We start from the raw sequence: 26,838 nt of genomic DNA, 5'->3' as shown, positions 1-26,838 counted from the left end.
GAGGTGGCATGGCGGTGGGACGTGGAGGGGATCCAACCCCTGGCTTCGAGAAGCCACCGTGCCCATGGCCAGCAGGATGCTGCTGGGGCTGTGGCACAGCAGGGAAAGTGGTGCCAGCCCCAGCTGTGCACTGGGACTTCATCCTGGCGGGTTCCTGCCTGTTGTAAAATGTCCCCACAAGGTGTTTTCGCTGCTGCCCCTTTCTCCTCTGCTGCTGGGGGCTGTCTCAGGCTGCAGTTGGATAACTTGGGGGTTGCAGCCACTGTGGCAGCTGAAAGGTCTCCCCAGCTCTTCCCCGCCACCTCTCCTTGGCAGCTGTGTGGTGACAGGGGTCTCCGAGCTGTGTGTGACAGCCGGGGCTGCTGGCAGGCGTGAGCATTCGTGTACCTCCTGAGACAGTTTGTGAGAGGCCAAGGAAGGGCTGGACTCTCATTTCAACCTGCTCCTCCCAAACCTCAGCTCCTTCTGCCATTTCCCACAGTATTTTTGCTCCTGCTGATGAGGAGCAAGGGGTTGCTGTGGATAAGGCACCACAACGTAATCTCCTCCCTGCCCTGCTCCCAGGATGCTGCACCAGTAGATGTGGGGTGGGAAGGTGGGCACGGGTTAAGGGCCGGACATGGGGTGTTCCCCATCCCGTGTTCCCCATCCCCGGGGGGCTGCCAGCGCCATTCACTCTTTCTCTCGCCTCAGGGAGGAGCCGCTTCCCTCGCCCCGGGAGGATGGAGGTCCTGCAGCTCCTGCGCCTGCTCCTCACTGCCGCCATGCTGGGCCTCTCCCAGACAGTGAACCCCTTCGTAGCCCAGCAGAACCCCCCAGACCCTTGCTACGACGAGAGCGGCGCTCCTCGCCGCTGCATCCCTGAATTCGTCAATGCTGCTTTCGGGAAGGAGGTTCAAGCCTCCAGCACGTGCGGGAAGCCCCCCACGCGGCACTGCAATGCCTCGGACCCCCGCCGAGCCCACCCGCCCGCCTACCTGACCGACCTCAACACCGCCTCCAACATGACGTGTTGGCGGTCAGAGACCTTCCACCACTCGCCCCAGAACGTCACCCTCACCCTCTCCCTCGGCAAGAAGTTTGAGGTGGTCTACGTCAGCCTCCAGTTCTGCTCGCCCCGGCCCGAGTCCACCGCCATCCTCAAGTCCATGGACTACGGCAAGACCTGGGTGCCCTACCAGTACTACTCCTCCCAGTGCCGTAAGATCTACGGCAAGCCCAGCAAAGCCACCGTCACCAAGCAGAATGAGCAGGAGGCCCTTTGCACTGATGGCCTCACTGACCTCTACCCCCTCACCGGTGGGCTCATCGCCTTCAGCACCCTCGATGGGCGACCCTCCGCCCAGGACTTCGACAGCAGCCCCGTGCTCCAGGACTGGGTGACGGCCACCGACATCCGCGTGGTCTTCAGCCGCCCGCATCTCTTCCGTGACCTGGGCAGCCGGGATGCCGGCGAGGAGGAGGGGGGCACCAGCTCGACCCCCTATTACTACGCAGTGGGGGAGTTGCAGGTGGGCGGGCGCTGCAAATGCAACGGGCACGCAGCGCGCTGCGTGAAGGACAAGGAGCAGAAGCTGGTGTGCGACTGCAAGCACAACACAGAGGGTCCCGAGTGCGACCGCTGCAAGCCTTTCCACTATGATCGCCCCTGGCAGCGGGCCAGCGCTCGCGAGGCCAATGAGTGTCTGGGTGAGTGATTTTTTTTTTTTTTTTATTATCATTTTATTTTTTTCTGGGGCTGAAACCACAAAACAAGTCACTGGGGGAGGAAATGGTGGGTGGTGAGCCGAAGCAATGGAGCATGCTTGTCCGGAGATGCTGGGAAGCATTCTCCTCGCTGGAGGGCTGAGAAAGGCTCAAGCATCTGCCCTGCCTCTCTTATGGGTGCCCCCCCTGGAGGTGTGGTGGTTTTGACCATGAGCCAAAGCGCCAAATCCCTCTGAAAAATCACTGGTGTCTTCCAGCTGGTCGGCAAACCTCGCCGTGGGATGTGGGATGCCCGGCTGGATGTGTTTCCCTTGGGCAGCAAAAGAGCTGTCCCTGGGCTGGGAGGGGGAATCGTGGCGGTGCCCTGCGAGATGTGCTTTGGGGCAGGGAACAGGTGGCAAAACCTGGAAGAGACTAAGGAAACACTTGAGATACCCCAGTTCCACACTTTATCATTCACGTTCGGTGTGACACGGAGCTTTGTGTGGTGGTTTTAGATTGTCTGTCCTTGCAAAGGTTTCCACGAGTTAAAAATACTGTCAATGAAATGAAACATTTCCAAAACATCAAACTGGTGTTGCTTGGCTGTCCTGCTCTTGCATCTTTGTGGGATTTTGGTGGAGGTTTTTGCCTTTTGTCCTGATTTGGGATGGGGCTGGGGGATGCCGGAGCCCTGTGAAGGTCTGGGAGAGGGAGGAACAGCCTCTCTCTCCTCCTGGACCAGAGCCCGGGTCCCAGGGGGTGGCGGGAGGATGGATACAAGGGAAAGCTGTACCATTAATCAGACCCTGAAAGGCTCAGTGGATGTGCCAGAGGTCAGAGGGACTTGTTAGTATTTGTGATCGATGTCTTGTTGAGATCCCAGCTGTCAGCTTAAATATATATATGTTACAGTGAATTTCTTCTAAGAACGGCTAAAAAGGCAGCAGATTCAAAGCAAGTGCCAGAGCCGATGCTTTAAAGCACCTCATGCCCTGTGGGAATGTGTCAGTCCTTGCGTTTTCCCACTTGTCTCAGAAAGATGAGTTTTTGAAACAAAGCTCAGAAAAAAATCCACCCTCAAACTCCACACCCTGCCCACGACTGCTGCCTCCAGCGGCCCGCAGGTCGGGCAGGGGAGGCTCCGGCTGGTGTGTCAACCCGTGGAACCGCCCTGGGACAAAGGGATGACCCCGACCCGATGGCTGCCTCTCCTGTGGCACCCCACATCGCATCCTCCTCACCGCCAAATCCTCCAGTAAAGCAGCGTGATAGCAGCAGAGGTGGCTCTGCCGGCACAAAAGGGATTAAAACAGAGGAAGCTCATTTTGGGGGAACGTCTGCAGATCTCCTGTCCGTCTGTCCGTCCACCTCAAAGCAAGGCTCCCGCTCCGCAGGGCCGTGCTCCCAAGCATCCCTGCCCCCAGCGGCATCTCCCTTTTGGCAGATGGGGCTGAGAAGATAAACGAGGGAGAGGAGAGGAGGAGGGGGCCCGGCGCGGTCCCTTCAAGCTCCCCCCTGACAAGCCCCGCGCACAAAGACCCTTCCCCGAGCTGCGTGTGAAAGTAGTTTTTCCTGTTGATTCGCTCGCCTTCTTTCTCCCATTCCCCTCTCGGGCTTTGTGCCTTCTCTGAAGGGACCTGAAAGAGCTTCTCCATCACCCGCCTCCGAAGGGCTTAGCGGCTGAAAGCTGGATTAGCTCCCCGAGCCTTCCCCTCTGTGCCTTTCAACAATGACATCTCCCCAGCCAGCACGAACAGACGCAGCAATTAGCACCAATTAAAAGGAGAGGCCGCCCGGGAAGTTCCCTTTGCTCAGTCCGGAGGCTGCGGGGTTTCGGACTGCGGTCCTGTGGCCAGGCATCGGTGATGCCAGCTCGTGGTGGTGGATGGTCGCGCATGGCCGGGGAGGTGTGAGGAGGAGGAGGGTGGATGGATGCAGGAGCTTGGCAGCCCAGGGCCAGCTGAGGGGCAGGGGGCTGCAGCAACCCAAAAGTGGATCCGGATGGAGCCATGGGGCTGGTACGGCCTCAGGTCATGCTGGGGTGTCACCTCTTGGCTCCGTGCTGCCCAGCGCCGGGCATGGGGGTTTGTCCCCTTCCAGCACATGGGAGTCTCTGCCTGCTCCAGCATGGGGACAAATTAATGTCCTGCACCATGTCACACTGCTGGGACATCCATCCATGCAGCTGGGAGTGAGGACAACCTTTTCTTATTTCACAAGAAGTTCTGCCTCTGGCTGGTGCAGGGAAATGCAGGGGTGAAACAGCCCAGTGGTGCCTGAGGTCTGAGCATCAGTGCAGGGTGTCACCCCTCCACAGCTGCCGGAGGGCGGCTATGGCGTTTGCGGGGACACCGCCGTGCTGCGGTGTTACGGGTTTCAGCGTGACTTTGGCAAGCAGGCACGTTTGGGGATGTCGCAGCCAGGAGGGCGACAGTGGATTGGCCACGCTGCTGGCTTGGCAAGAGGGCAAGGTGCCAGCTCCGTGCTGCAGGGTGCATGGCCCCATGCCTGGTGGTTACAGAGCGATGCCATTGGTCCACAGGCACAGGGGGCTCTCCCGACACTCCAAAAGGGCTGCGTGTCCCTCAGGCAGCTTGCCCTGCCAATATTGGGATGCTCTGTGTGTGCCCTGCGTGAAACAGGGGACTGAGAAGGGCAGGAAAGAGAGAGCCGTGTCCCCTTCCATGTGTCCCCCCAGCTTTTACCCCAGGTCAGGCTCAGCAAAGGATAATCCTGTCAGAGCGACCGGTGGGAGCGTGATCACCAAAATCCCGAGCCCCTCTATGCGGTGCATCAGCTTTATTCCTGCAGATTCGTGCCATCTCCTTCCCACCACCGCTGCCAGCCCCTGCCTGCACAGGCAGAGCTGCTGGGGACAGCTCGGTCACCCCCTCGGCAGGCTGTCCCCGAAACACCCGCCCTGGGGAAGGGGGGGAAGCGGATTAGCACAAGGCAGCCACTGGAAGTAATTGATGCACTCGCTGGTAATGCGGGAGCTCTTGTTCCCTTTGTGGCCGCCGCGGCGGGAGCGCTCCCCGGAGCACCGGGATAATGCACGGGGCTCGCTTTGATCTGGGCGGCTCGTCAGGGAAGGGGCTGCGCGCTCCTGGGAAGCCTTCGCTGGCTGCTGCTCCCTCAAGCGGGGCTGTGGCGATCGATCCGGGATGCCGGTGCCTGGAAACACCAATCTCCAGAGCGGTGATGGGATTTAGAGGATGCCATGTGCTTCCCCGGTGTCCTCTGCCCCTTCCTGTAGATGTTTGCTTTCTTTTTCTGTCTCAGTGCTTCCCATGCAATAATCCTCTCGGGAATCCCACAGTGAGCTAGCCTGGGCTGCTTTGCCCCGTGGAGCAGGATCTGTGCTGTTTGTTGGCAGCCGCATCTGCGGCCCCTTCCCTTGCCGCATCCCCCGCAGCGGGGTGCTCCCTGCCCTCTCGCCAGCAGATGTCCTGGAAACCAGCGGGTTCCCAGCAGCTCCGGCCACGGTACTTCCCCAGGGAGAGCCAGGGAAGGGGTTCGTGGTAGGTGATGGCTTTCAGAGGTGGGTAAGCGGGCAGCATCCCCCTGCCACCCCTGCCCAGGCACCTGCTCCCCATGGGGTGCAGCATCCCAGCAGATCTGGGGTGCAGGGGGGAGGTAGCCACCGTGGTGGAGGGGATTAACTCTTGTCTGGCCATCCTGAGTCCTGTTCCTGCCGGGATGGGGCTGGAGTGGCTCAGCCTTGTCTCTCGCAGCCCCTCGGGGAGGGCTCCCCGCTTCTACTTCCCCTCCTGCTTCTTGGTGGCAGCAGTGCGAGCCCCAGCCCCTGTCTCCGAACACCCTCCCCGTGACGGAGGGGCAGCATGGACGGGAGGGAAGGGGCTTTTCTGGTCTCCGTTCCGGTGCCTGGGGCGGAGGTGCAGCCCATCCTGCCCCGCCGCCCGGCCGGGCTCTCCTCCAGCCAAAGCAGGGGCGTAGCTGAGTCTGCTGCGGGTTGGCAGCAGCAGCTGGTCTAGGGTTTCGCTGAGCCGGCTGCCTTGGCTAATTATTCCCAGGGAACTTGTAGGGGCGGTGAGCCCCTCTCCCACCCTGCGGGCTCCATCGCCTGCCACGCGTGTGTCCCGGTGCACGGCGCTGCCCATCCCCTGCCCGGACCCCTAAACCCCCCCCATGCCCCCAGCCCGGGTGCCTCCATCCGCAGCGACCCAGGGCAGGTTGTGGGGCGGCCAGGGCCTGGGCAAGGGTTCAAACACCACCAAAAGGGGGACAGAAGGTTGCTCCGCTGCAAGGTGTCGCCGTTTAATTAGTCTATTATTGCAAATTATTAGATCTTGTGATTGTTTAATTGATCATATGATTGTTTAATTGGGCATACTGTACAAGGGCGGAAGCGAGCTACCACGTAATTAGCCCCAAACTGTGCAATTAAATTCTTATTAATACCCCAAACAGCAGGGAACATTCAAGCCTTTAATTAGTGATTAACGGGAGACAGACAGAGCTTGCAACTGAGTCAGCGCTGAGGAACAGTGCAAGTATTTAGCCGGGTAAGAGAGGGGACCAGTCTGCCCCGATTAGCGCCGGGTCGCTGCGCCGGGGGGGGGGGTGTGAGGGGACAGTCACGTGTGCTGGTGCGACCCTGTCCCCGAGCAGGGGACAGCCACCCATCCCAGCCTGGCCAAGCCCGGGCAGGTCTCCCGTGTTGGCTGGCCGGAATTGTGCCCAAATCCTGCCTCAGCTCGCACTAAGGTGGGGGGAGTTTGTTGACATCCAGCCCTGGCTGGGAGCAACAGCCTGGAGCGGGCGGCATCGCTGCCTGCAGGCAGAGTGGGACGGTGCCAGGCAGCAAGAGATGGTTTCTCCCCAAAAGCCAGCTCCTGGGAGGTTTTGCGACAGGTTCCCAGGAAAAGGTGGCCCCAGGGCTGATGGGGACGTGCCAGCCGGGAGGGCCCCCAGCCCGCAGCAGAGTCAGTGGGGCCGTGAAAAGTCCCCTGCCAGTTACTCTCTCACCAATTAAACTGGAGGCAGAGAGGGACCCGCGCCGGGGGCGGCGAATCATTTACCTGACCTTTCTCCTCCACTGCCCGTCGCTTCCCCTCTGGGCTGCCGTCCCCTCTTCTTCCCCAGAGGATGCCAGGGGCTCACGGGGGTGGCCCTGAGCACTCCCAACGGGATGGCAAAGCTGCCTTGTGGGGTGACCCAACTGGCCTTTCACTGATGCAAGGAAATACCCCCCAAAAAAAACCAGCTCCTTTGCCGCAGTTACATGAGGCTGCCTCTGCTCAGCGGCACGAACCACCCTGGCTCGTCCCTGTCCCGTTATTTGGTGAGAGCAAGAGCAGCCTGGATGTCGGGGTACTTCACCGCATGGTTCCTGGCCCTGGCAAAGCCTGGCCGGCCATCGGCATTCCTGGCACAGAAGCATCCCCAACACAGCAGCATCCCCAACACAGCAGCATCGTAGGCTGCCTGGGACCATGGGCAATATTTGCTGCTCTCCCTCCAGGTGCTGCATCCCATTGCCTAGTCCCGTGTCAGAATTTGCCTCAAAAGTCCCTTTTTTTCGCTGTCACCTCAGAAGAAAAATGAGCTCAAAAGGCACAAGTCCCCAAAGGCACCTACCGCCACGCCAGGCTGTTATTTTGATGCCTGCCACGTGATTTTTACACTAATCTCATAACTCGGGAGAGCTCCAGGGGGAGCTGAGGTTTGAGCACACGGTGCCGGCAGCACCGAGGCCGGCAACAACCTCTCGCTCAACTTCTTTAAGCCTCCAAAAAGGCTCTTTTTTAGGGCTGGGGTTTGCTCCAGCTTTTTTCCCCCAGCATCTCCGAGGCCAGAGCGAGGAGGTGAACGTTTGATCTGCGCAGGCTGAAGCTCCCACCGGCGCTGCCGGCCGGGGGGGAGGCAACTTCACACGACCGCCAAGCCAGGCCTCAGCAGTTAAATCTGGGCTGACACGTTAATGAATTTCACAGTACGCCTGGAAAAACTCTCACCCAACCTCAATTTACCGGCGTGGGGAGGGGGCCGGGGCTGGGGGAGGAGGGTGCCGCATTTTGCCGAAGGAAATCTTGTTCCCATTATCTTTTTGTGAGGGTGTTAAGCAGGAACGGGCAGTGCTTTGCCTTTTTATCTCGCACACGTGGAATCGGGCCGGGGGGGGGGTGGCTGCATGGTTCCTGTGGCTAATGACAAAATAGCGTGCGTGTGTGCGCGCACGTGCAGGCTTCTGTGCACGCATACTCGTGTGTGTGTATGCATGCACACATGTGAGCACACCTATGAACGTGCACGCGCGCACGTGTGAGCACGCATGTTTGTGTGCAGGTTTGCGTGCACATGTGTGTTGTGGCTGCCCCATCCTTGGAGGTATTCCAGGCCAGGCTGGATGAGGCTTGGAGCAACCTGGTCCAGTGAGAGGTGTCCCTGCTCAGGGCAGGGGGGTGGAATGAGATGATCTTTAAGGTCCCTTCCAACCCGAACCATTCTGTGATTCTGTGTAACAGTGTGTGGATATTTGTGTGCACATCTGTGTGCAGTCATGTTCACGTGTCCACATTTGTGCGCACATGAGTTGTGTATGTGCTTGTGCACATTTGTGTGTGCGCACACGGGTCCCTGTGTGAGCTTCTTTGTGCGTGTGCACATGCACACAGGCTAGAGCCTTAAATATAAGGAATTTGGGGGCTCCATTGCTGACGCCAAGCCGGCAACTAGTGAGGCTGCAGAGGCAATGCCGTCGCAACCCCTGGCACAAGGCGAGTGGTCCTGCCAAAAGCCGGCCAGGCTCTGTCGCCAGAGCTGGCTGCCAGGGAAGGGGCAGGGGGAAACGGGGCTGCAGGTGGCAGGCTGTCGCGGCCAGACTCCCCGGCTGCACCCCTCCATCCCGCACGCATCTGCCTTCAGCCGTGTGTTGCCCCGTCCCTACACATGCCCTTTCTCCTCCGCCCTGACCTCCCGGCACCAGCCCCATGGGGCGGCGGATGCCGCACATCTGGACAGCACGTTGGGGCCAGCTGTGCCGTGCCCGTCCCGCTCTGCCGGCGCAGGCAGCCCCGGCCCCCAGCAGCAATGGGGGACACCAGGGCAGCTCCAGCCCACCCACGGGGGCTCCCAGGTTTCGCCTCCAGCCCTCACCCTCTCCCCTTCCCTCGCAGCCTGCAACTGCAACCTGCACGCCCGGCGCTGCCGCTTCAACATGGAGCTCTACAAGCTCTCGGGCAGGAAGAGCGGCGGCGTCTGCCTCAACTGCCGGCACAACACCGCGGGGCGGCATTGCCACTACTGCAAGGAGGGCTTCTACCGGGACCTCAGCAAGTCCATCACAGACCGCAAGGCCTGCAAAGGTAAGCCAGAAGTTCTTCACGTGGGTAGCACCAGTGATATAATCTCTGTTGTTCTCCTTGCTCTTCCTTCCCATCCTTGGGACATCCCTCTGCTCTGCTTGGTGTCTGGCAGATCCCTCCAGCAGCTGCAGGTCACCTCTAGCATCTGTCACCCTGGTCATCTCTGCCGGGACTTCACTTGGAAGCCAGCATCTCCCCAAGGGATGGGGGAAAGACAGGCAGGGAGTGAGCAGGCTCCAGGAGCCCTGTCCTTCCCGGGAGGGTCCTGGTGTGGCCGCAGTCAGTGTTTGGAGAGATGCTGGGAAGGTGTCAGAGAAGGCGCATGACTAAATGTGCTGGAAACCTGCCTCTGACACTGGCATCGTCTGGGCCATAGACACGCTTAGAAGCGTTCAAGCTGCTTCACAAAATGCCCCATGGTGGCTTCCATGCCTTGGAGGGCTGGGGATACCGAGGGAGGTTTCCATCTCCCTGCTGGGCTGCGGTGCAGGACCCCACCGTGTGCTTTTCAGCGATGGGGTGGCTCTTGGGACCTGTTTTGGGGAGGTGCTGAGCCCCATGGCTCCCGGTGCCTGCGAGCAGGGTGGCTTGTCCCAGAGCTGGTCAGGAGCCGCGCTGGCTGCAAGCCATCAAGCTGCAGCTCGACCTCGCAAGGTCCCCTGCCTGTGCCAAATATCATGGGATCTGCACCTCTCCTCTCCCTCCTCTACCTCCTGGCCAAACCCATCTGCTTTCTCTTATCTCTGCCCGCTCAGCCCGCTCTGTGGAGCCTTTTTACTCTGTGAAGCCTCACAACAATAGTTGTGTTAGAGATAGGAAAACACAGTGCCGGTCCCCAACAATTGGTGGGATCCAGGCTGAAATGCTGGAGCAGGCAGGAGGTTGGCCATGGCAGCTCTGAGGCCAGGAATTCATTCCTGATCCCCTTTTTTCCAGCTTAGATCGCAAGTACCTCCCAGAAGGGAGTGCGATGTCCCCTCCGGTGCACAATGCAGCCACATGGGCTCCGGGCACCTTCACTGCTGTGAGGACGTGATGTTAGCGTGTTTATGTAGAGCCTACAGCAACTGCTGAAGCTGGTTTCGGACCATTAACCTTGTGGCCACGGACCTGAATCGAAGGATTTGGCTTTTGGGGCTCTACTCTCATCTGCCTTATTGTTTGTAGGTATGGCTCGTTTGGGTCCAGGATGTTATAGGTAAAATCCCACCATTGCCCATGCTGTGTGAGCCGCCTCTGCCCATCCCTGTTCCCACGGGAGCAGCGGAGAGGACGGAGCAAAGGGAGAAACTTCCCACATTTGACTGACGTGGTGGTGGCAGTGGGAGCACGGCTGAGCGGGTGCTCTCAGGGGGAGCCCTGCCTGCAGCCAGCTCATTAGCAAACAGCGAGCTAATCATTTTTAATAACCCAGGCAGCTGACTTGGCCAGTCCTACCTCATCAGCCCATGTCCCCAGGGGACCACGCGCTGCGTCCCAGCCCCATGGACTTGGCCAAGCCACGTCACAACTATGGCTATGGGCACAGCAGCCCCCCGGCTGCAGCAGGGGTTTCCCATTGATGGGGCTTGTGCCAGGTGGCAACCAGGTCCCAAAGCCGTGTCAGGTGCCCAGCATCCTTGGGGTGACACTGGGAGGCACTGGGAGAGAGGAAGAGGAGGAGGCAGGACAAGGCATGCATCCCCAGGGTCAATAGCACAGCATCCCAGGTCGCATCCCATTCCTGGGAGGGGTCCTGGCTCTGACTGAGGCCGGGGAGGGGTGGCAGCAGCCCCTGGCTCCTGCTGCAGCACCACCAGACTGGGGCAGCTGCAGCAAAATTCCCTTTTCCGTGAGGATTTTCTTCAAGCGCCTGGGGGCTTGCGGGCAGCCCCGGCTCACCCCCACTGGCGCCGGGGCTCATGGCATGCAGGGGTGGCTGTGCCACCCCTACCTCACCTCGCGTCCTCTGCGAGCAGCACCCCAACTTCACCACTCCTCCCTGAACAAGGGGTTTCTGCTCCCCGTTGGTCCACCAGCTCCTTCTACTTTTGCTACCAAAATTACATGATAAAGTCCCAATAAAAGCGGAAGCCTTGCAGGCATGAACTCCCTGCGGGACCCAGGGTCCCCAGTGCTGCCTCTGTGCTGGGCATTGAGGTCTCTGTTTCTGCTCCAGCCAGGGAAGAGAGCACTCACCAAAAAAAATAATAGTAAATAAAACTATTTGGGTTGGGACAGTCCTCCTATCAGTACAGGCTGGGGGATGATGTGATAGAGAGTAGCCCTGCGAAAAAGGACTGGGGGTCCTGGTGGATGAAAAGCTGGACATGAGCCAACAATGTGCACTTGCAGCCCAGAAGGCCAATGGCATCCTGGGCAGCATCAAACAAAGCGCAGCCAGCAGATCCAGAGAGGGGATTCTCCCCCTCTACTGTGCTCTGGTGAGACCCCACCTGGAGTACTGTGTCCAGCTCTGGAGCCCTCAGCACAAGAAGGACACGGACCTGTTGGAGCAGGGCCAGAGGAGGCCACGAAGATGATCAAAGGGCTGGAGCCCCTCTGCTGTGAGGACAGGCTGAGAGAGCTGGGGTTGTTCAGCCTGGAGAAGAGGAGGCTCCAGGAAGACCTTTGAGCCCCTTCCAGTCCATGAAGGGGCCCCAGGAAAGCTGGGGAGGGGCTGTTGTCAAGGGCATGTAGTGATAGGACGAGGGGCAATGGTTTGAACTAGAGCAGGGCAGGCTCAGATGAGACATTAGGAAGAAGTTCTTTACACTGAGGGTGGTGAGACACTGGCCCAGGTTGCCCAGAGAGGTGGTGGAGGCCCCACCCTGGAGACATTCAAGGCCAGGCTGGATGAGGCTCTGAGCAACCTGGTCTAGTTGAAGTTGTCCCTGCTCACTGCAGGGGGGTTGGACTAGATGGCCTTTAGAGGTCCCTTCCAACCCAACACATTCTGTTCCGTTCCATTCCATTCCATTCCATTCCATTCCATTCCATTCCATTCCATTCTATTCTATTCTATTCTATTCTATTCTATTCTATTCTATTCTAAACCAAGCAGGATTTGGCTGGTGCTGGAAGCAGGGTTGGGGGGGTAACTGAATACAGCCCAGCTCAATGTGGGGGTACAGGTTTGTGGGACTGGGGACGCTGCGGGTGCAGCAATTCCTACCAGGGCTGTGGCTCAGGTCCCTCCGTTTTGAGGGCTGAGGATGGAGGACGCGGAGGGGCCGGAGCCGCCTCCCTTTGCCTGCGCCTGCCTAATGCAGGCAGCAGCCTGCAGTCTGCCAGGGCAGGGCAGCAGGGCAGCAGTCGTGGAGCATTGAGGTGATGGAAAACGTTTCAGATTCAAGGTGGGGCTCCTCCAGAGGGGACAGGGTGGCGGAGCATCCCAGGGTGCTCAGGAGCTGGTGGGACGGGGCGAGGGCTGGTGCCGCTGCGCAGGAGAAACGCCAGCAAGCGATGCCCAGGCTGCGGAGGAGCGGGGGGCTGCGGCAGGTCCCCCCCGGCAGACAAACCTCCCTCCCCTGCCCCTCCCTGTGCCAAGCCACCGGCAGGTCTCTGCCAGCCCGGCCCGGTGGGTGCCGCTTCCGGAGGGCTGGCAAGGTTTGCCCACAGCTTGGAAATGCCGCACAGGTTCAGCCCAGCCAGATGAACATGTGCACAAGGGTCGGCCCCCGCCATGGTGCATATGTTGAGGAGGATCTGGCAGTAAAGGCAGTACCCTGGGTGTTGGGAGCCAGTTCCTGGCTCTGCCTCAGGGAACTGAGTTAATAATGAAATCCCTGATGCTGCTGCTTCTTTGGCTGCCCCTCCTTCAGCAAAGCAGAGAGTGTTTCCACCCCTTTCTTGTACTTAGCCAGTGGTGGATTCGTTGGGATTGGGAGCTCCTTGGAGCAGGACCCAGGAGCCTGCCCGGTGCCATGAATGGGAACTGGTGCTGCCAGAGAGATACATAAATACACGGAGATATGACGAGAGAGTTTGGGCTTGGTTTTTCCAAAGATGTGTCCTGTACCTACAGCTCAGATACCTACACTCCTGCAAGAAAAAAAAAAAAAAGGAAAGAAAAGGCAAAGCAAGGCTCCTGACAGCAGATCTTAAAAGCAGGCGTGGGGCAAGCTGCTGTGAGCAGACATCTGCAGCTTTGAACGAGGGTACTTTGTGCTCACCGCAGTGTTGGTCCAGGGTGGAAGGTGAGCATCCCAGCAAAGGCAGATTTTGCAGGTGCTAAGGAACGAAGCTCGGTTTATATTCAGGACGCAAAACGCTAGCCAGGAGGCCAGGAACTATTACATTTTATTTAAACAAACCCCCAAGTATGTTACTAAATAACCATCCAACCATGGTTCGTCTCTGCTGGGATGCAACGCCTTTGAAATAAATATCCAAAAATACTAAAATATTGACTGCAGATTGCACAAGCCTGCATCTCCTGCCGGCAACCGAGCTGAGCCCTCGGCCGCCAGTCGGCGAGCAGGGAGGCAAGCTCTTCCCTCCAGCCGCCGGCCCGCCAGCAGCCGGCGTCACCGCTGGACGCTGCGAGACGGAAAAGCTGGGAGGATGGAAAAGGCAGAACAACCTACAGGATTAATTCAATGGTGGTAATTGAAAAGTCAAATAAAGAATGGCTGTGCATTAATCCCTGTAATTTAAACAAAACTGTAAACCGTGAGCGTTCTCCAATGAAAACTGGTGAAGCAGTAGCAGCTAAGCCTTAAGACGCAAAAATACCCTCAATATTAGGTGCAAGACATGCTTTCTGGCAAGCGCAGCTCGATGAGTTAAGCTCCGAGCTAGTGACTTAATCCACCATTCAAGCACTGCGGGCCAGATCCTGGCAACTGGCGGGGCTGCGAGCCGCAGGGCTCGGTGTGTGGGCAGCGGGCAAGGAGCTGTGCTGTGCTGGCCCTGCCTTCCCACTGGCGGCATGGGGCCCCGGCCGGCCCCCCTCGGTGGGTCACGGCAGGACCAGGAGTGGTGGAGATGCTCCAGCTGGAGTGGTGGGATGCGGCCATGCTGGGATGTGGGACTGATCGGGGTAAGCGCTGAGTGCTGCCTGGGATGCTCTTCCCATCGGAGCGGGAAGGAGCAAGGGGTTTTTGTGGGACTGCAGGAAATCCCACCATGGCGGGGTGAGGGGCCAGAGGGTGGTCTGGCAGAGACCAAGCTCATCTCCCAAAGACATCCATCTCTTGCGGACATAAGATGAGCAAAACTGCCTTCGTTGCTGATCCAGGTAAAACACGAGCAGTCATTGAAAGCCGCCTTCTACTACATGAAGAGGGATGTGCTTAGATGAGTTGGATCTTGATTGTGCTGAGATTTATGTCCATCCTTAGACTTTACACCAGGAATACACCGCTGGGGCCCAAGAGATTATCCACAACGTGTGAAGCTAAGCGCTTGTATAAATCTTTGCTGGAAGCCTGCCTTTGGCCATAAATTTTTTAGGGCAGGGACTGTCTGTCGCTGTGCGTGCAGAGCAGGAGTGATGGCTGCAGGCACCTCCGAGCTCTCCCTGCGTGGTTACATCTCTTGGACGAGCGAGTGTTTGGCAGGGCTTGTGCCCAGCTGCTCTGAGGTGGGCTGGACTTCGCCAGCTGGAGATGGGCGCTGTGGCCCTGGGAGGAGTCCGAGCACCAGTGGTGGGGTGAGAGCCCCCTGTTCAGAGCAGCACCGGTGTGATGCTGGTGGCACCGGGCTGCCCTTTCCAGCAGGGGTGTGATGAGGATGGGTCATGCTTCATGCCTAGGCCCACTAACAGAAACCCAAGCCTTTGCTAGTGGAAAAGAGACAAAGCAATGGATGGTTTCCAAGAGGTGTACCTGCCAGCTCGTCAAAGGCACCTGCTTCCTCCAAGTGGCTCAGGATCCAGCCAAGCCCACGCAGAAGAGCCCTGAGGAGTAGCCATAGGGAGACCATCCAGGTCCATCTGAAGCCGATGAAATGTCCCAGAGCACGGTGGTTCAAGAAAAGGCGATTAGCGCAATGTTCTCCTCCAGGCGAAGCAGCAGTGCTGTTCCCATGGGTCATCCAAGCTGGCCCAGCACTGGACTGTCACTGACAGCTTTGCTTCTTGCAGTCCAGGGCAGGACCATGGCTTGATCCCAGGACCTTTGGGGGTCCCCAATGACCTGGTGATGGGTGTTTGCAGGAGAGCCAGGAGAGCCAGCCGCCCTGGCAGGAGACAAGCCTGTTGTGGCTGAAGAAAGATCCCATGTTTCCGACAGCCCCGTGTCATGCCAAGACTCCCTTGCTCACTGCCATTTGTTATCACAGCTGAGCCCCCAAAATATCCTTGTCAGAAAGACGTCCGTTTCCAGTCCCAGCCAAGATCTGATAAGGATGAAGCATCTGGTCCCCATTAGAGGCTGCTCGCTCTGGTTTCTGGCCATGCGGGAGGGGTCTGAGGAGCAGCGCCGTGGTGCTCCCACCAGTCCCATCTGGTGAAAATTAGGGAAACGATAACATCGGGGGGCTGCGGGGGCAGGCAGGGGGGGATGTTTTTGTTTTGCTTTGGAATCACGTTCAACTCTTACACTGATGGAGTCCGAGATAACCTCCTCCAGCACATAGCCAGTCCAGCCCCATGCAGGCAGATGGGACGATCCTCTCCTGAGTGAGCATCTCCTTCCTCATAGGCAACCCCTGGTGGGTCCCGTCATCCAGTGTTGTGTGATGGAGAGTCACTTCAGGTCTGTCCTGAGGCTGGAGACCCAACTTTCACCCTCCTCAGGTGTGGCTTTTTCCCTGGGAAGGCTGTGGTGGAAAGCCATGGGCATGTCTTTTGGCTGAGGTCTCCAGGAGGCAGGATGGGCATTGAGGCTCATGAGCTTGGGAAAGATAAAAAAAACTTTTCAGACCATCCTAAAACCAAAACAAGGCTGAAGTTTGTGTAAAAGCTCAGTGTTCGTTCAGTTCCTTGGACTGGAAAGCTCAGAGGTGGGGGAGCAAGCAGTGAAAATGCATTTCACTGCTGTGACAGGAGCATTGCCTCGGGTTTGAGGTGGGGGAAGAGCAGACCTGGGCAAGTATCTCTCCGCTCCCTGTCCTGCTGTGCCCTCGCTCCCACGCTGGCCATGAACAAGGGTTTGCGTGGACCCATGTGAGCCCCGCTCCCTTTGCTTGCACAGGACAGGGCTGGCAGCTGGCATGGAGCTGCCCGTGGAAATCCCTCCTCCCGCCTGCACCCATGCCGGGCTGTCCCTGGAGCAGCTGCCTGCAACGTGGGCAGGAAGAAACTCTGCTACTGGTGTCCAGGCCTTAAATGCCAGCTGGCAGCTGCAGGTGCCTGTGTGAGCAGTGGGGTCTCCAGGGGCTCCTCCTGAACATCCCCATCAGCAGAGGCTGTGCTTTGGCCAAGACCTTCATCCACACGCCCTCCTGCCCCTGCTGCTCACAGCACACGTGGGGCCACGGTCTGGACCCACGGGTCTCAGCTGTGCCGGCCACTGTGGCTGCTTTCCACCAGTGTGCTGGTAGGACTCACCACCCCCTCACCTCCCCAGGGGTGGCACCTTGGGTCCGGTTTGGGATTTGCATTGCGCATCACCTCTCACGTAGCCTTTTCTCTCTCTCCCACCCAGCCTGCGACTGCCACCCCGTCGGCGCGGCCGGCAAGACCTGCAACCAGACAACGGGGCAGTGCCCGTGCAAGGATGGCGTGACCGGCCTCACCTGCAACCGCTGTGCCAAGGGTTACCAGCAGAGCCGCTCGCCAGTGGCCCCCTGCATCAGTGAGTGCCACCATGCCTTGCCCTGCGCTCGGGGACCCTCACCGGCGCTGGGAGATGCTCTTCTTGGGCTGGCTTGCGGTGGGTGGGAGGCTGAGCCGAGAGTCCACCTATCCAGCTGGTTGTGCTCGATGGTCAAGGCAGGATGGTTGGGTCACCTTCTGGAGGCACTCAGGCTTTGTTCCCCCAGCCCAGGAGGCTCTGAAAGACCTTTTGGGTTAGTGGTTCCAGCCACCTCTGCTGGGACATGTCTTCAGCTGCAGCAAGGTACCTTCCTCATCCAGCTGAGTCCTGAGTGTGGGCAGGTCTGGGGCAAGGCCAGATCCTGTGGTCAGTGTAAAACTGTGTTTATTGTCGCAGTGGGTCTGAATTTGACCCAAACGGTAGAGGAACAATTTCCCACCTGCAGCATCTGCCGGCACTGCTGGAGCGGTGGCAGCCCAGAGGAGCTGACAGGGCTGGCTCCTCTCCCTCTGCTCTTCCCCAGTTTTGGAGACAGAATTAGGACAGAATTTCCCCCAGGTTTTGTTGCCAGGAGTCCCAAGAAAATGTTGTCTTTGCCCGCACTTGTCCCTGCACTGTGCAGCCTGGAGCGTGCTCAGATCAGCCGAGCATCAGCCAATGCCCCAGCTGAGTTCAGACGAGCTGAGCACCCAGGGAGCATCCGTGCCTGGAACACGTCCTGCACAGCAGTGACTTGGACGTTGCAGCATCTCAGCCTGTCCCAATTTACTGAGCTCAGTTTGGGCATCTCTGGGTCTATTTAACGGCCTGTGATATTCAGGTCAGACTCATCTCACCCCTCTTTCTTAGCAATCTGCTGGAGGTGACCCACCATCCCCTCTGTACCCCACTTGCAGAGGGCTTTTGTCCAGGTGTCACCCCCAGGGTTGGGGACCCCTTTCCTTAAGATGTCTCTCCTTTTCTTTTCCAGAGATCCCTGCCATCAACCCCACCTCCCTGGTCACCAGCACGGAGGCACCTGCAGGTAAGTGCTCCGCGTCCTGGGCTGAGCTCACAGCCCCAGCCCTGCCCGGAGACATCCCATCCCACTGCCCCTCTCCCCATCCCACCAGGGAGAAGGACTGAGCCCTGCCAAACTCTTTGGCAAAAAGATTAATGGTGAAAAATTTTGGCAAACAATTTTGGCGAAAAAAATGACTGAGATTTGAAAAGCTATGTATTTCTGGAAAGTGACCGGTACAGCTTGACGGGGCTTTCTCGGGGAAAGGGTTTCTCCATCCCCTCCGAGGAGAAAAGCAGGGTTGCAGCCTGCCAGGGCCTCGCCGCCCCACAGCAGGTTATGGCAGGGGTTGTGGCATACGGCACCTATGTCTCAGCGGGTGCCTGGTGGCTGGCTTTGTATAATCTCCTTTTATAGGTGCCAGTGTGAGGGAGGTTTCTCTTCGGTGCCTTTTCCCTCCGCAGGGCCATGGCTCTCTGAGCAGCACTGGGGCGGTGGAGTCTGGCTGTGTTGGGGCACGGGCTGCCAGGTGTCCCTGAGACACGGGTGACATGAGCCTTGACCCATCCCTGTCCAGAGGAGTGACGTGTCTGGGTCTGAGCTGCTTGTCCCTGCTCTGCGGGATGATGGGATCATGGGAAGATTGATGTCACCGCTGCTGGCACCCAGTGGGAGAGGGGGGCAGCGCCAGTGGCAGGCTGCAGGCTTTGCAGGGGCAAGGCAGGCATTTCTGCCGCTGTCCTTAGAGCTCCTCAAGGGCCGCCCTGGCATCCCTAGGCTGGAGCAACAAGTCTCACGTCTCCACACACGCTGCAAGTTTGCTCACACTCCTGCAGAGGCTCAGCTGGGGCTGGGCACTGGTGAGTGCATGGATGCTGCACACACCGGTGGGCTAGGGTCCCTCTACCAGCCCCACCACTGCTGCCAAGGCCCCACCGAGGTGCCCTCAGCTCTCACCCTGACACAACACATGCCGATAGCACCACACAGTGGCGCACCGACCTCCAGACCCTGTGCCACCCACCGCCACGCTCAGCCCTCCCCGGCACTGCAGGACGTGGCCCCGCAGATGCCATGGCGGAGAGGTAAAGCAGCCGCTTTGCACCTCCTCCCCGGCCCCCCCTCTTCTGTCAGCCACCCCCTGCCATCTCGTCCATCTGCCTGGCACCTCCGTGCCCTGCGCAGGGGTCGCAGTGGTGGGAGTGGATGGGCTGTGCTGACGGTGGGCCAGCTCTTCAGAGGCAGGTGTGGCCACGTGTCAGAGGGGGCCGTAGCAGGGCTTTTCTCTTCCCCCTCTCCTTCCTAGCCATCCCAATGTCTATCCCTCTGCAGGGCTCCCAAGTCACGTTGAAGGGGACCTTCTTTCCCTAGCTTGGGAAAGAAGCAGCCCTTTTCCTCCTCAGGCCACCCTTCAACCTGCAGTCCCCAAGGCTTTGTCTTCTCCCGCATGCCAGCGGGGTGAATAGATGTCCCTGCACCATCCTCCGCTCCATCCCATGGCACGTGGTCCTTGGAACAGAGCAGGGGCACCTCCAGCTCCCCATGCCCATATTTAATGAGGAGCTTCCCCAGGCCCTGTTCAGGGTAGGTCGATCCCAGGAGAGCCAGTGTGCTCCTTGGAGACCTGATGCCCTGCCTGCATCCTTCTCCCTAGCTCTCCCTCCCACAGCCACCCCGCCTTGGGGGTGGAAACTGCCAACAGCCCCTTCCCAGGCTGGCACACGCCGGTGATGTGCTCCTCAGCCTTTTGGGAACATCTTCCCTTATGGACCATAAGAGCTGAGCTGTCTACGATGGTGACACTGCAGGGGAGGCTGTGTGGAACTTGGGGCAGACCACCACCACGTCTGCCCCTGCTCTCCCTGCCCGCCCTGCCTGCTGCAAGGGAGGGAGCTGGGAACACCAGGCTGTGTGGAAAGGGAAAAAAGGGGAGGGGAAAGCGGGATTTGGACAGGTTTATTGCAAACAGAGAGTGACACACGGAGCAGAGTTAATCAAGGTGACTCCCCTCCAGTGCTTTATAAATAGAAACAGTCTTAGAGTGGTGTCTGATATTTTCAGCTGCGTAAAAATAAATGGCACTGGCTGGGTGTTTGCTTTGTTTTAGCAGAGCAGGTCTGCTTTAAACTGCTCCTAGTTTTATCTGTGGGTTTGTTGTTTTAAGATTTCTGGCTTCTAGCTCGAATATCTTTAATGCAAAGTAGCTTGCCTCTGCCCAGAGTCCGCGTCGGGGGGAGCAGGGGACCTGCTGGGGTCCTGCTGCCCCCTTTGCTGGGGGAGATCAGAGATGGGGCAGGTGATGCTGCCCTGCCCGGCTCTGCCGGGGACACCCTGCCTCCAGCCTGCTTGTGCTGTGGGCAGGGCTGGCCACAGCGGTGTGCCCTGCCTGCTGCCTGCCCCCTGCCTGCTGCCTGCACCCTGCCCTGCTGCCTGCAGCCTGCTCCGCTGCCTGCCCCCTGCCTGCAGCGTGCACCCTGCCCCGCTGCCTGCACTCTGCCTGCTGCCTGCACCCTGCCCCACTGCCTGCTGCCTGCCCCCTGCCTGCACCCCACTCCCCTAGGAACCTCCAGGCTGTTCCAGAAGCAAAGCACACCCAAGGGGGCTCTCAGCCCCCCAGCGCCCCACAGTCCTCCCCCACAAGGCAGCCTCCAAGCCCCTTCTCCCCCCATTTCCCCACCTCCCTCCCTGCCTCTGGCAGCAGGTGCCAGGCTGTGGGAACAGGGGGACATTGTTCGGGGCTGCCGTGATCAGGTGCTGGGCTTCCCCCCTCTTCCCATCCTCCTCCCTGCTGGCGTCCTGTCCCCGGGCGCGTCCGGGCTTTTCGCTGACGTTGCCATCCTCTGCATCGCTCTTCCCAGCTCTCTTCTGCCTTTCCGACCCTCCGGAGCCTTTGAGGTCCGGCTTTGATCTCTCTGCCCAAGCAGCCAACTGGCTCAGCAATGAAACGTCCTGGGTCCACTTCTCGTAATTTTTATTATTATTATTTTAAAATATTTTCCACTTAGTGGGGAAAAAAAAAAATCCTTGTTCCCCGTTAGCAGAATTAACAAAACTTGTGGAGCGCAAAACAGGGCTTTAAAGGAATTCAAAGTCAGCAGTAAAAGATTTGCAGCCATAACACCTAATTAAGTTACATCTCTCTTAAAACAAAATATTCCGTCTTTTTTTCAAGGCGAGGAGAAGTAAACCAGATGTGCAAACTTGCCGCCTCTCACACATGCTCTCCCCATGGAGATGGGGGATGCCCGCACTGGGCTCGCCGGGCACTATCCGCCTCCTCCTGTGTCCCTGCCAGTGCTTGCCCCGCTCCGTCCACCCGTCCTGGGTGCCGGCTGCCCACCACCGACAGCCAAGACATTGCCAGTACCTGGGGTTCTGCTGCCTGCACCGTGGGCTGGTGCCAGACCAGCATCAGCAGGCGGCAGTTGGGTGGGCACACGCCTGTGGCGGTCATTGCCCCCAGTGTCCATGGAGGGTCCCATGGGGTGAAGGGGCTGAGAGTTGCCCTGGGACACAAACGGGACCGAGCTGTGGCACAGGGCGGGAGCTCCCATTTGGAGCCCCCTTTGCATAACAAGAAAGGACAGAGCAGTGTGTCCGGGATGGGGCTGTAGTGTATCCCAGGGATGCAGCAGTGTCCGGGAATGGGGCTGTAGCGTATCCCAGGGGATGCAGTGGTGTCCGGGAATGGGGCTGTAGCGTATCCCAGGGGATGCAGTGGTGTCCGGGATGACGCTGTAGCACATCCTAGGGGATGCAGTGTGTCCAGGATGGGGCTATTGCCTATGCCAGGGATGCAGCATTGTCTGGGATGGGGCTTTAGTGTATCCCAGGGATGCAGCATTGTCTGGGATGGGGCTGTAGTGTATCCCAGGGGATGCAGTGTGTCCGGAATGGGGCTGTAGTGTATCCCAGGGATGCAGCGGTGTCCGGGATGGGGCTGTAGCATACGCCAGGGGGATGCAGCAGCATCTCAGGGTTTGTGGGTGCACTTTCACAGCGTCAGACTGTAGCAGGTCTCTGCCATCCCCCAGCCCTTCCAACAGGGCTCAACAGCCCCGTCAGGCTGCACAGACATGGCAGGAGGGGTGGGCAGGAGGACGACTACAGGCGGAGGCTAAACTTGATCTTCTTTCCGCTACCCTGCAGCACGTGTAGCACCACGAAGTTTAAAGGGGAGCTGGGAAGGTGGGGGATGCTCTGGGAGCCACCGGGGGAGAGGGACTCCTCAAACGGCTTCTCTGATGGCCATCCAGCTTCTCCTGGTGGTTTTGTGGGGTGGACAGAGAACGTGCTGCCCAGCTGGGCTGGCAGGGCACGCAGAGCCACGGCCAGGCTCCCCAGCCTGTGGGAAGAGCCACCACCCAGCACCCGGCATCCTGGCAGGCGTGGGAGGATGGAGCCATGGTCCATAGCTGTGTCCTGGCGAGGAGTGGGGGGCTGAGACCCTCAGTAGAGCCCTGCTGCGGGGGGGACCCTGTGGGGATGGGACAGGGTGCCCAGGGAGAGGTGGTTTGTGAGGGCAGGACCCAGCCACCACCCAGGTGGGGACTGAGCTGCAGGGCAGCCCCGGCACCCCTGGCCTGGCCACTTCCCTGGGCGCAGCACCCATCCCGGCCCCAGGCACGGCGATGGAGGCCACGAGCACAAAGGCAAGGAAGGGAAGAAATTCGAGTTACTTGGTCTTTTTTTTTTATTTTCTTTCCATGTTTCTTACCTAAATTGAGCAGGAATTGATTTTATATTTGAGGAATGTTTCTCAGCACAAAGCTGAGGTTAAAAAAAAATCCCCAAACTAATCCCAAATTGTTATTTCCCAACACTGTTTTCTGGCTCTTTGGAATCACAGTTTTATTATGTTAATCATGAGCAGGAGCCCAGGGCAGTTACTGGTTTTCTTTCTGCTTTTCTTACTTTTCTTTCTTCCCCAGGGCTGAGCGAGGTGGGTGGCAGGTTGGCTGAGGCTGTCCCGCAGCTCGGTCCCACCACCCATCACCCTGCCGCCCACGGGCTCAGCACCAGTGTGGCCTTGGCTCTGGGAGGTGGCCACCCTGGCCATCCTCCTGCTGGACACCCCAGTTGGTGCCACCCTCCTCGGCCACGGCACCCAGTGCCCACGGGCAGCCCCATGGCAGAGCCACAACAGATGCTGGCTGCAGGATGGTTTCCGTGCCCCTCAGCCAGCTGGCGCTGCATGGCATGGTGCTGGCAAACTGCTGCAGCGGCACAGCTCCCAGCTCCCCTCCAGCACTGGCGGTGCAGCAAACCTATATGATCCTGCATCTTCGCCAAAGGCTCGCACGGGGCCGGGGCCCGGGCTGGACCCCGCAGCGGGCACGGGGGGTCACACCCTGCACCCAGCCCCAAAAAGTGCCTGATAGCCCCCCCCATGCCAGGCCGGTTGCTTGGGCATATGGACAGGCTCCTCCACTCTGCTCGGGGATGAAAAGGACACCCGTCCTGCCAGGCGCTCCCCAAAATAAGGGGGGGACGCCCTTTTGGAGTGCCCTTCAGGTAGCAAGAAAAAATGGATCAGTGTGTCGGGGATGGGCCTGTAACATGTCCCAGGGGTGCAGCGGTGTACGAGATGGGGCTGTAGCGTATCCTAGGGGCTCAGCAGTGCCTGGGATGGGGCTGTAGCACAGCCCAGGGATGCAGCAGTGTCCAGGATGGGGCTGTAGCCTATCCCAGGGGCTCAGCAGTGTCTGGGACAGGGCTGTAGCACATCCCAGGGGTGCAGTGGTGTCCGGGATGGGGCTGTAGCACAGCCCAGGGATGCAGCAGTGTCTGGGATGGGGCTGTAGCACATCCCAGGGATGCAGCAGTGTCTGCGACAGGGCTGTAGCACATCCCAGGGATGCAGTGGATGGGGGCACCATCAGCATTGCTGCCAAGTGCTTCAGTGCACTCGGTAGTCACCCTCCACGGGGGACCCTGCACCCTCTCTGCAGCCACCACAGCTGTCCCGGGGGTGCAGCGGGGCTGGGGCAGCGCTGCCAGCCCGTGCAGAGGGGCAGCGTGCCGGCACGGGGGGAGGCTGAGCCGAGCATCAGGGATCACACCCCTCTGCCAAGAATTAGCTTCATGCCGCGCTGCTTCTATCGATGACAAATTTGCAACAGGCGGCACAAAGTCCCCATTAAAAAGGAGCTGGGCAGAAAGGAGAGCAGCAGAGCCCAGGGCAAGTTTGTGCTCCTGGGCTTCTTTCTTTCCTCTTTTTTCCTCCTCCCCTTGGCACAGGGCGCTGTTATTCCCCGTCTTCCCCCAGACCCTTGCCTCCATCCCCAGCGATTGCTGTGGCAACCCACAAACAAAGACAACTTCAGGGACTGCTGGCTCTGTCCCGACATGCAGGGCCAAGCTGGAGAGAGAACCTGCAAGAGGGAGAGAAGAAAGATGGGCTTAGAAAAAACATGCCATTTGGAAAGAGACAAATTGAGATGTTCAAAGGAAGATGGCAGGGGGAAAGAAAGGAATAGAACTGGGCTGCTTCAGGCAATTGTTGGGATCAAAGCCTTTGAGGAGAAGGAAAGAGGCATTCCCTGCCCTCCCTCTGCTTGAGATGCAAATCTGGGGTCTTTAGAAATGCGCAGAAAAAAAGCCTCCTTGAGGACATGAGTGTCCCAAGAGCTGGGGGACAGCAGGGAGGGATGCTGCGTGGGGTGGAGGACAGGCTGTTGGCCTCCCCAGCCATGCTGGAGCAGCCTGAGCAGGGGATGCTCAGGCAGCAGGAGTGACCTGGCAGAAAAGAGCTGCTTCCCCCGGCCACCTGCTTCCCCCGGCCTGAGTCCCCTTCCCTACTTTTGGGACACCAGCAGGTCTCTGGTGGGGCTGCCCCATGAGGTTGCTTCCCACCACCCTGGCCCCTGAGGGCTGAGTCACCTCTGAGGCTCACAGCCCCCTCGGCCTGGGGTCAGACCTTGCTTTGGGTCCCTTCCCTGCAGGGCCGATGGTGGAGTTGTGCTGGGTCCTCTCTTCCCCTCATCGCCCAGGTTTGCAGGGCCACAGCTGTCCTGGTTGACCCTCTTTGGCCATGGCCCCTGCCTGCTCTCCATGGTGGCCACCATCACCTCACCTCCATTTCTCCCATCCATCCCCTTCTGCGCCCAGAAGGAGGTTCCTCACACTGCCTCCACCACCCCTGTGCTGCTTTATTCTGCTGGACACCATCACCTTCAGCACAGGAGGTGACATGGTCTGCTCTGTGTGACCAAAGCCACTTGATTTCTCTCCCAGCTGATGTCGTGTCAGTGTTCATGCTGAGATATGAGCCCCCAGGAGGCAGCTGGACTTGCTGGACCCCCATCCCCAGCAACAGCCCAGGCCCTGGCTCAGGAGCCTTCTGGAGGGAGCTGGGATGTGGAGTACCCACCATTCTCTGCCAGACTGGGTCTTGCTGCTGTCCCCTCCACCCTGTTCCCTCTTTCCTAGTGGTGGGACGGGACCCCACATGCTTCAAGCCCCTCAGTGCTCAACTCTCTGTTTTTCCTCCGCAGACTGTGACTCTTACTGCAAGCCAGCCAAGGGCAACTACAAGATCAACATGAAAAAGTACTGCAAGAAGGACTATGGTAAGGACCTCCTCCTTCCCTGGGCCACACTGGGCTTTGCCACAGAGGCAGCCCAGGGCCAGCTGCAGGATGGCCATGGGTGGGGGAGATGCAGGTGTCCCAGGGGATGGGGAGCATACAGCATGGAGAGGGGTCCCCAAATCAACCCTCCCAAAGGTTGGCACAATGGATGAGGCAGGTGGGGCTGCTGAGGACAAGCAGTTCCCATCACCAAAGCTTCCTTGGGGAGCAAGGCAAAGCATCCCCCGTCACCATGCCTCCCCCTCTTTTCCCTCAGTGGTCCAGGTGAACATCCTGGAAATGGAAACAGTGGCCAATTGGGCCAAGTTCACCATCAACATCCTCTCTGTCTACAAGTGCCGCGATGAGCGGGTCAAGCGCGGCGACAACTTCTTGTGGATCCACCTGAAAGACCTGTCCTGCAAGTGCCCCAAGATCCAGATCAGCAAGAAGTACTTAGTCATGGGGATCAGCGAAAACTCCACGGACCGGCCGGGACTGATGGCCGACAAGAACAGCCTGGTCATCCAGTGGCGGGACGCCTGGACACGCCGCCTTCGGAAACTGCAGCGGCGGGAGAAGAAGGGGAAGTGCGTGAAGCCCTGAGGGGTTTCCACCCCTCCCGTCCCACCCCGCGCTCAGCCCCAGCCCGGCTGTGTGCTGCCAGACTGCGCCCAGAAACTCTGTACATATATATAGTGTGAACGGACTCTTCTGTCTATAGTGTATATTTTGGCAATGGTTTCCCTTTGTGTGTGCGTGTGCACACGTGGGTGTGCGTGTGGGTCTTTTTTTTCTAAGTATGTATTAAAAATAACACAGTAATGACAAACCTTTAATGAGGAGCAAAGTGGAGCAAGATCCTGTGGGTGCCTGAAGGAGCTTGAAGGGGATTGTTGTCCTGCTCCGGGCATGCTGTTTGTAGCACTCATTTTCTAGGCTTTTCTTTTCCTTTTAACAAAGTCTTCTGCCTGGTGTTGACATCTGAGTTTACAGCTCTCCCTTCTCCAGCATCTGGGGCCTGCCTCTTGCTCGCTCTCTGAGAACATGCTGCTGTCAGACCTCTCTCTGCCCTGTAGGAACAGAAGGTCAGAGTCTTCTGTCCTTCATCCCAATGTGCAAACGGGGCAGGCTGAGTGGAAACCGTCCAATGCTGCAGAGGGACCAGCCTCAGGAGCTCCACCAGGAAGAGCGAATGAACTTTTGCAAGGCCTGATTCCCTGGTGACCTCGGGTTTACACAGACCAGCACCGCCACCTGGGGCAGGACCCATGGGATGTTGCAGTGCCATGGGGAGGAGTGAGACCCTGACAGTGCATTGGTGTCCACCAGGGAGAAAGGGACAGACTTTGTAACTCCCTGGCCATTGTCTTATCCTGGTCCATAGTCCCAGACCCAGTGGGAAAGACCTGGAGAAACCCATTTTCTCCTCCCGTGTCCACCAGGGCCTGCCCTGCCTGCAGGACCTGGGGTGGAGTGGTCAGGCTGACCAGAGCCATCAAGTACCGTCGTCCACCCTCCCAGGTCTATGTCCTTATATTCTCACAGCTGATGCCAACTGACGTAAT

The 26,838-nt window shown here is 58.8% G+C and overlaps 1 protein-coding gene across 1 annotated transcript; it reads left to right on the top strand.

The window, feature by feature from the left end:
* Positions 1 to 707: 707 nt before the first annotated feature.
* NTN3 (netrin 3) lies at positions 708 to 26,838 on the top strand. Its single transcript, XM_054212449.1, has 6 exons — positions 708 to 1,689; positions 8,829 to 9,017; positions 16,589 to 16,738; positions 17,670 to 17,723; positions 25,196 to 25,270; positions 25,548 to 26,838. The coding sequence occupies exons 1-6, from the start codon at positions 723 to 725 to the stop codon at positions 25,874 to 25,876; spliced, it is 1,764 nt and encodes a 587-aa protein (XP_054068424.1). The 5' UTR covers positions 708 to 722; the 3' UTR covers positions 25,877 to 26,838.

The sequence above is a fragment of the Rissa tridactyla genome, chromosome 8 (genome assembly GCF_028500815.1).
Source record: "Rissa tridactyla isolate bRisTri1 chromosome 8, bRisTri1.patW.cur.20221130, whole genome shotgun sequence".
Lineage (NCBI taxonomy): Eukaryota > Metazoa > Chordata > Aves > Charadriiformes > Laridae > Rissa > Rissa tridactyla.
The sequence above is the reverse complement of the archived record's forward strand: the minus strand, read 5'-3'. Positions and strand labels throughout refer to the sequence as shown.

Bases quoted from the DNA above. Each gene is read 5' to 3' on its own strand.
- NTN3 (XM_054212449.1), top strand. From the start codon at position 723: ATGGAGGTCCTGCAGCTCCTGCGCCTGCTCCTCACTGCCGCCATGCTG. The intron at 1,690-8,828 runs GTGAGTGATTTT...CTTCCCTCGCAG, and splicing joins CGAGGCCAATGAGTGTCTGG to CCTGCAACTGCAACCTGCAC. The intron at 17,724-25,195 runs GTAAGTGCTCCG...TTTCCTCCGCAG, and splicing joins CAGCACGGAGGCACCTGCAG to ACTGTGACTCTTACTGCAAG.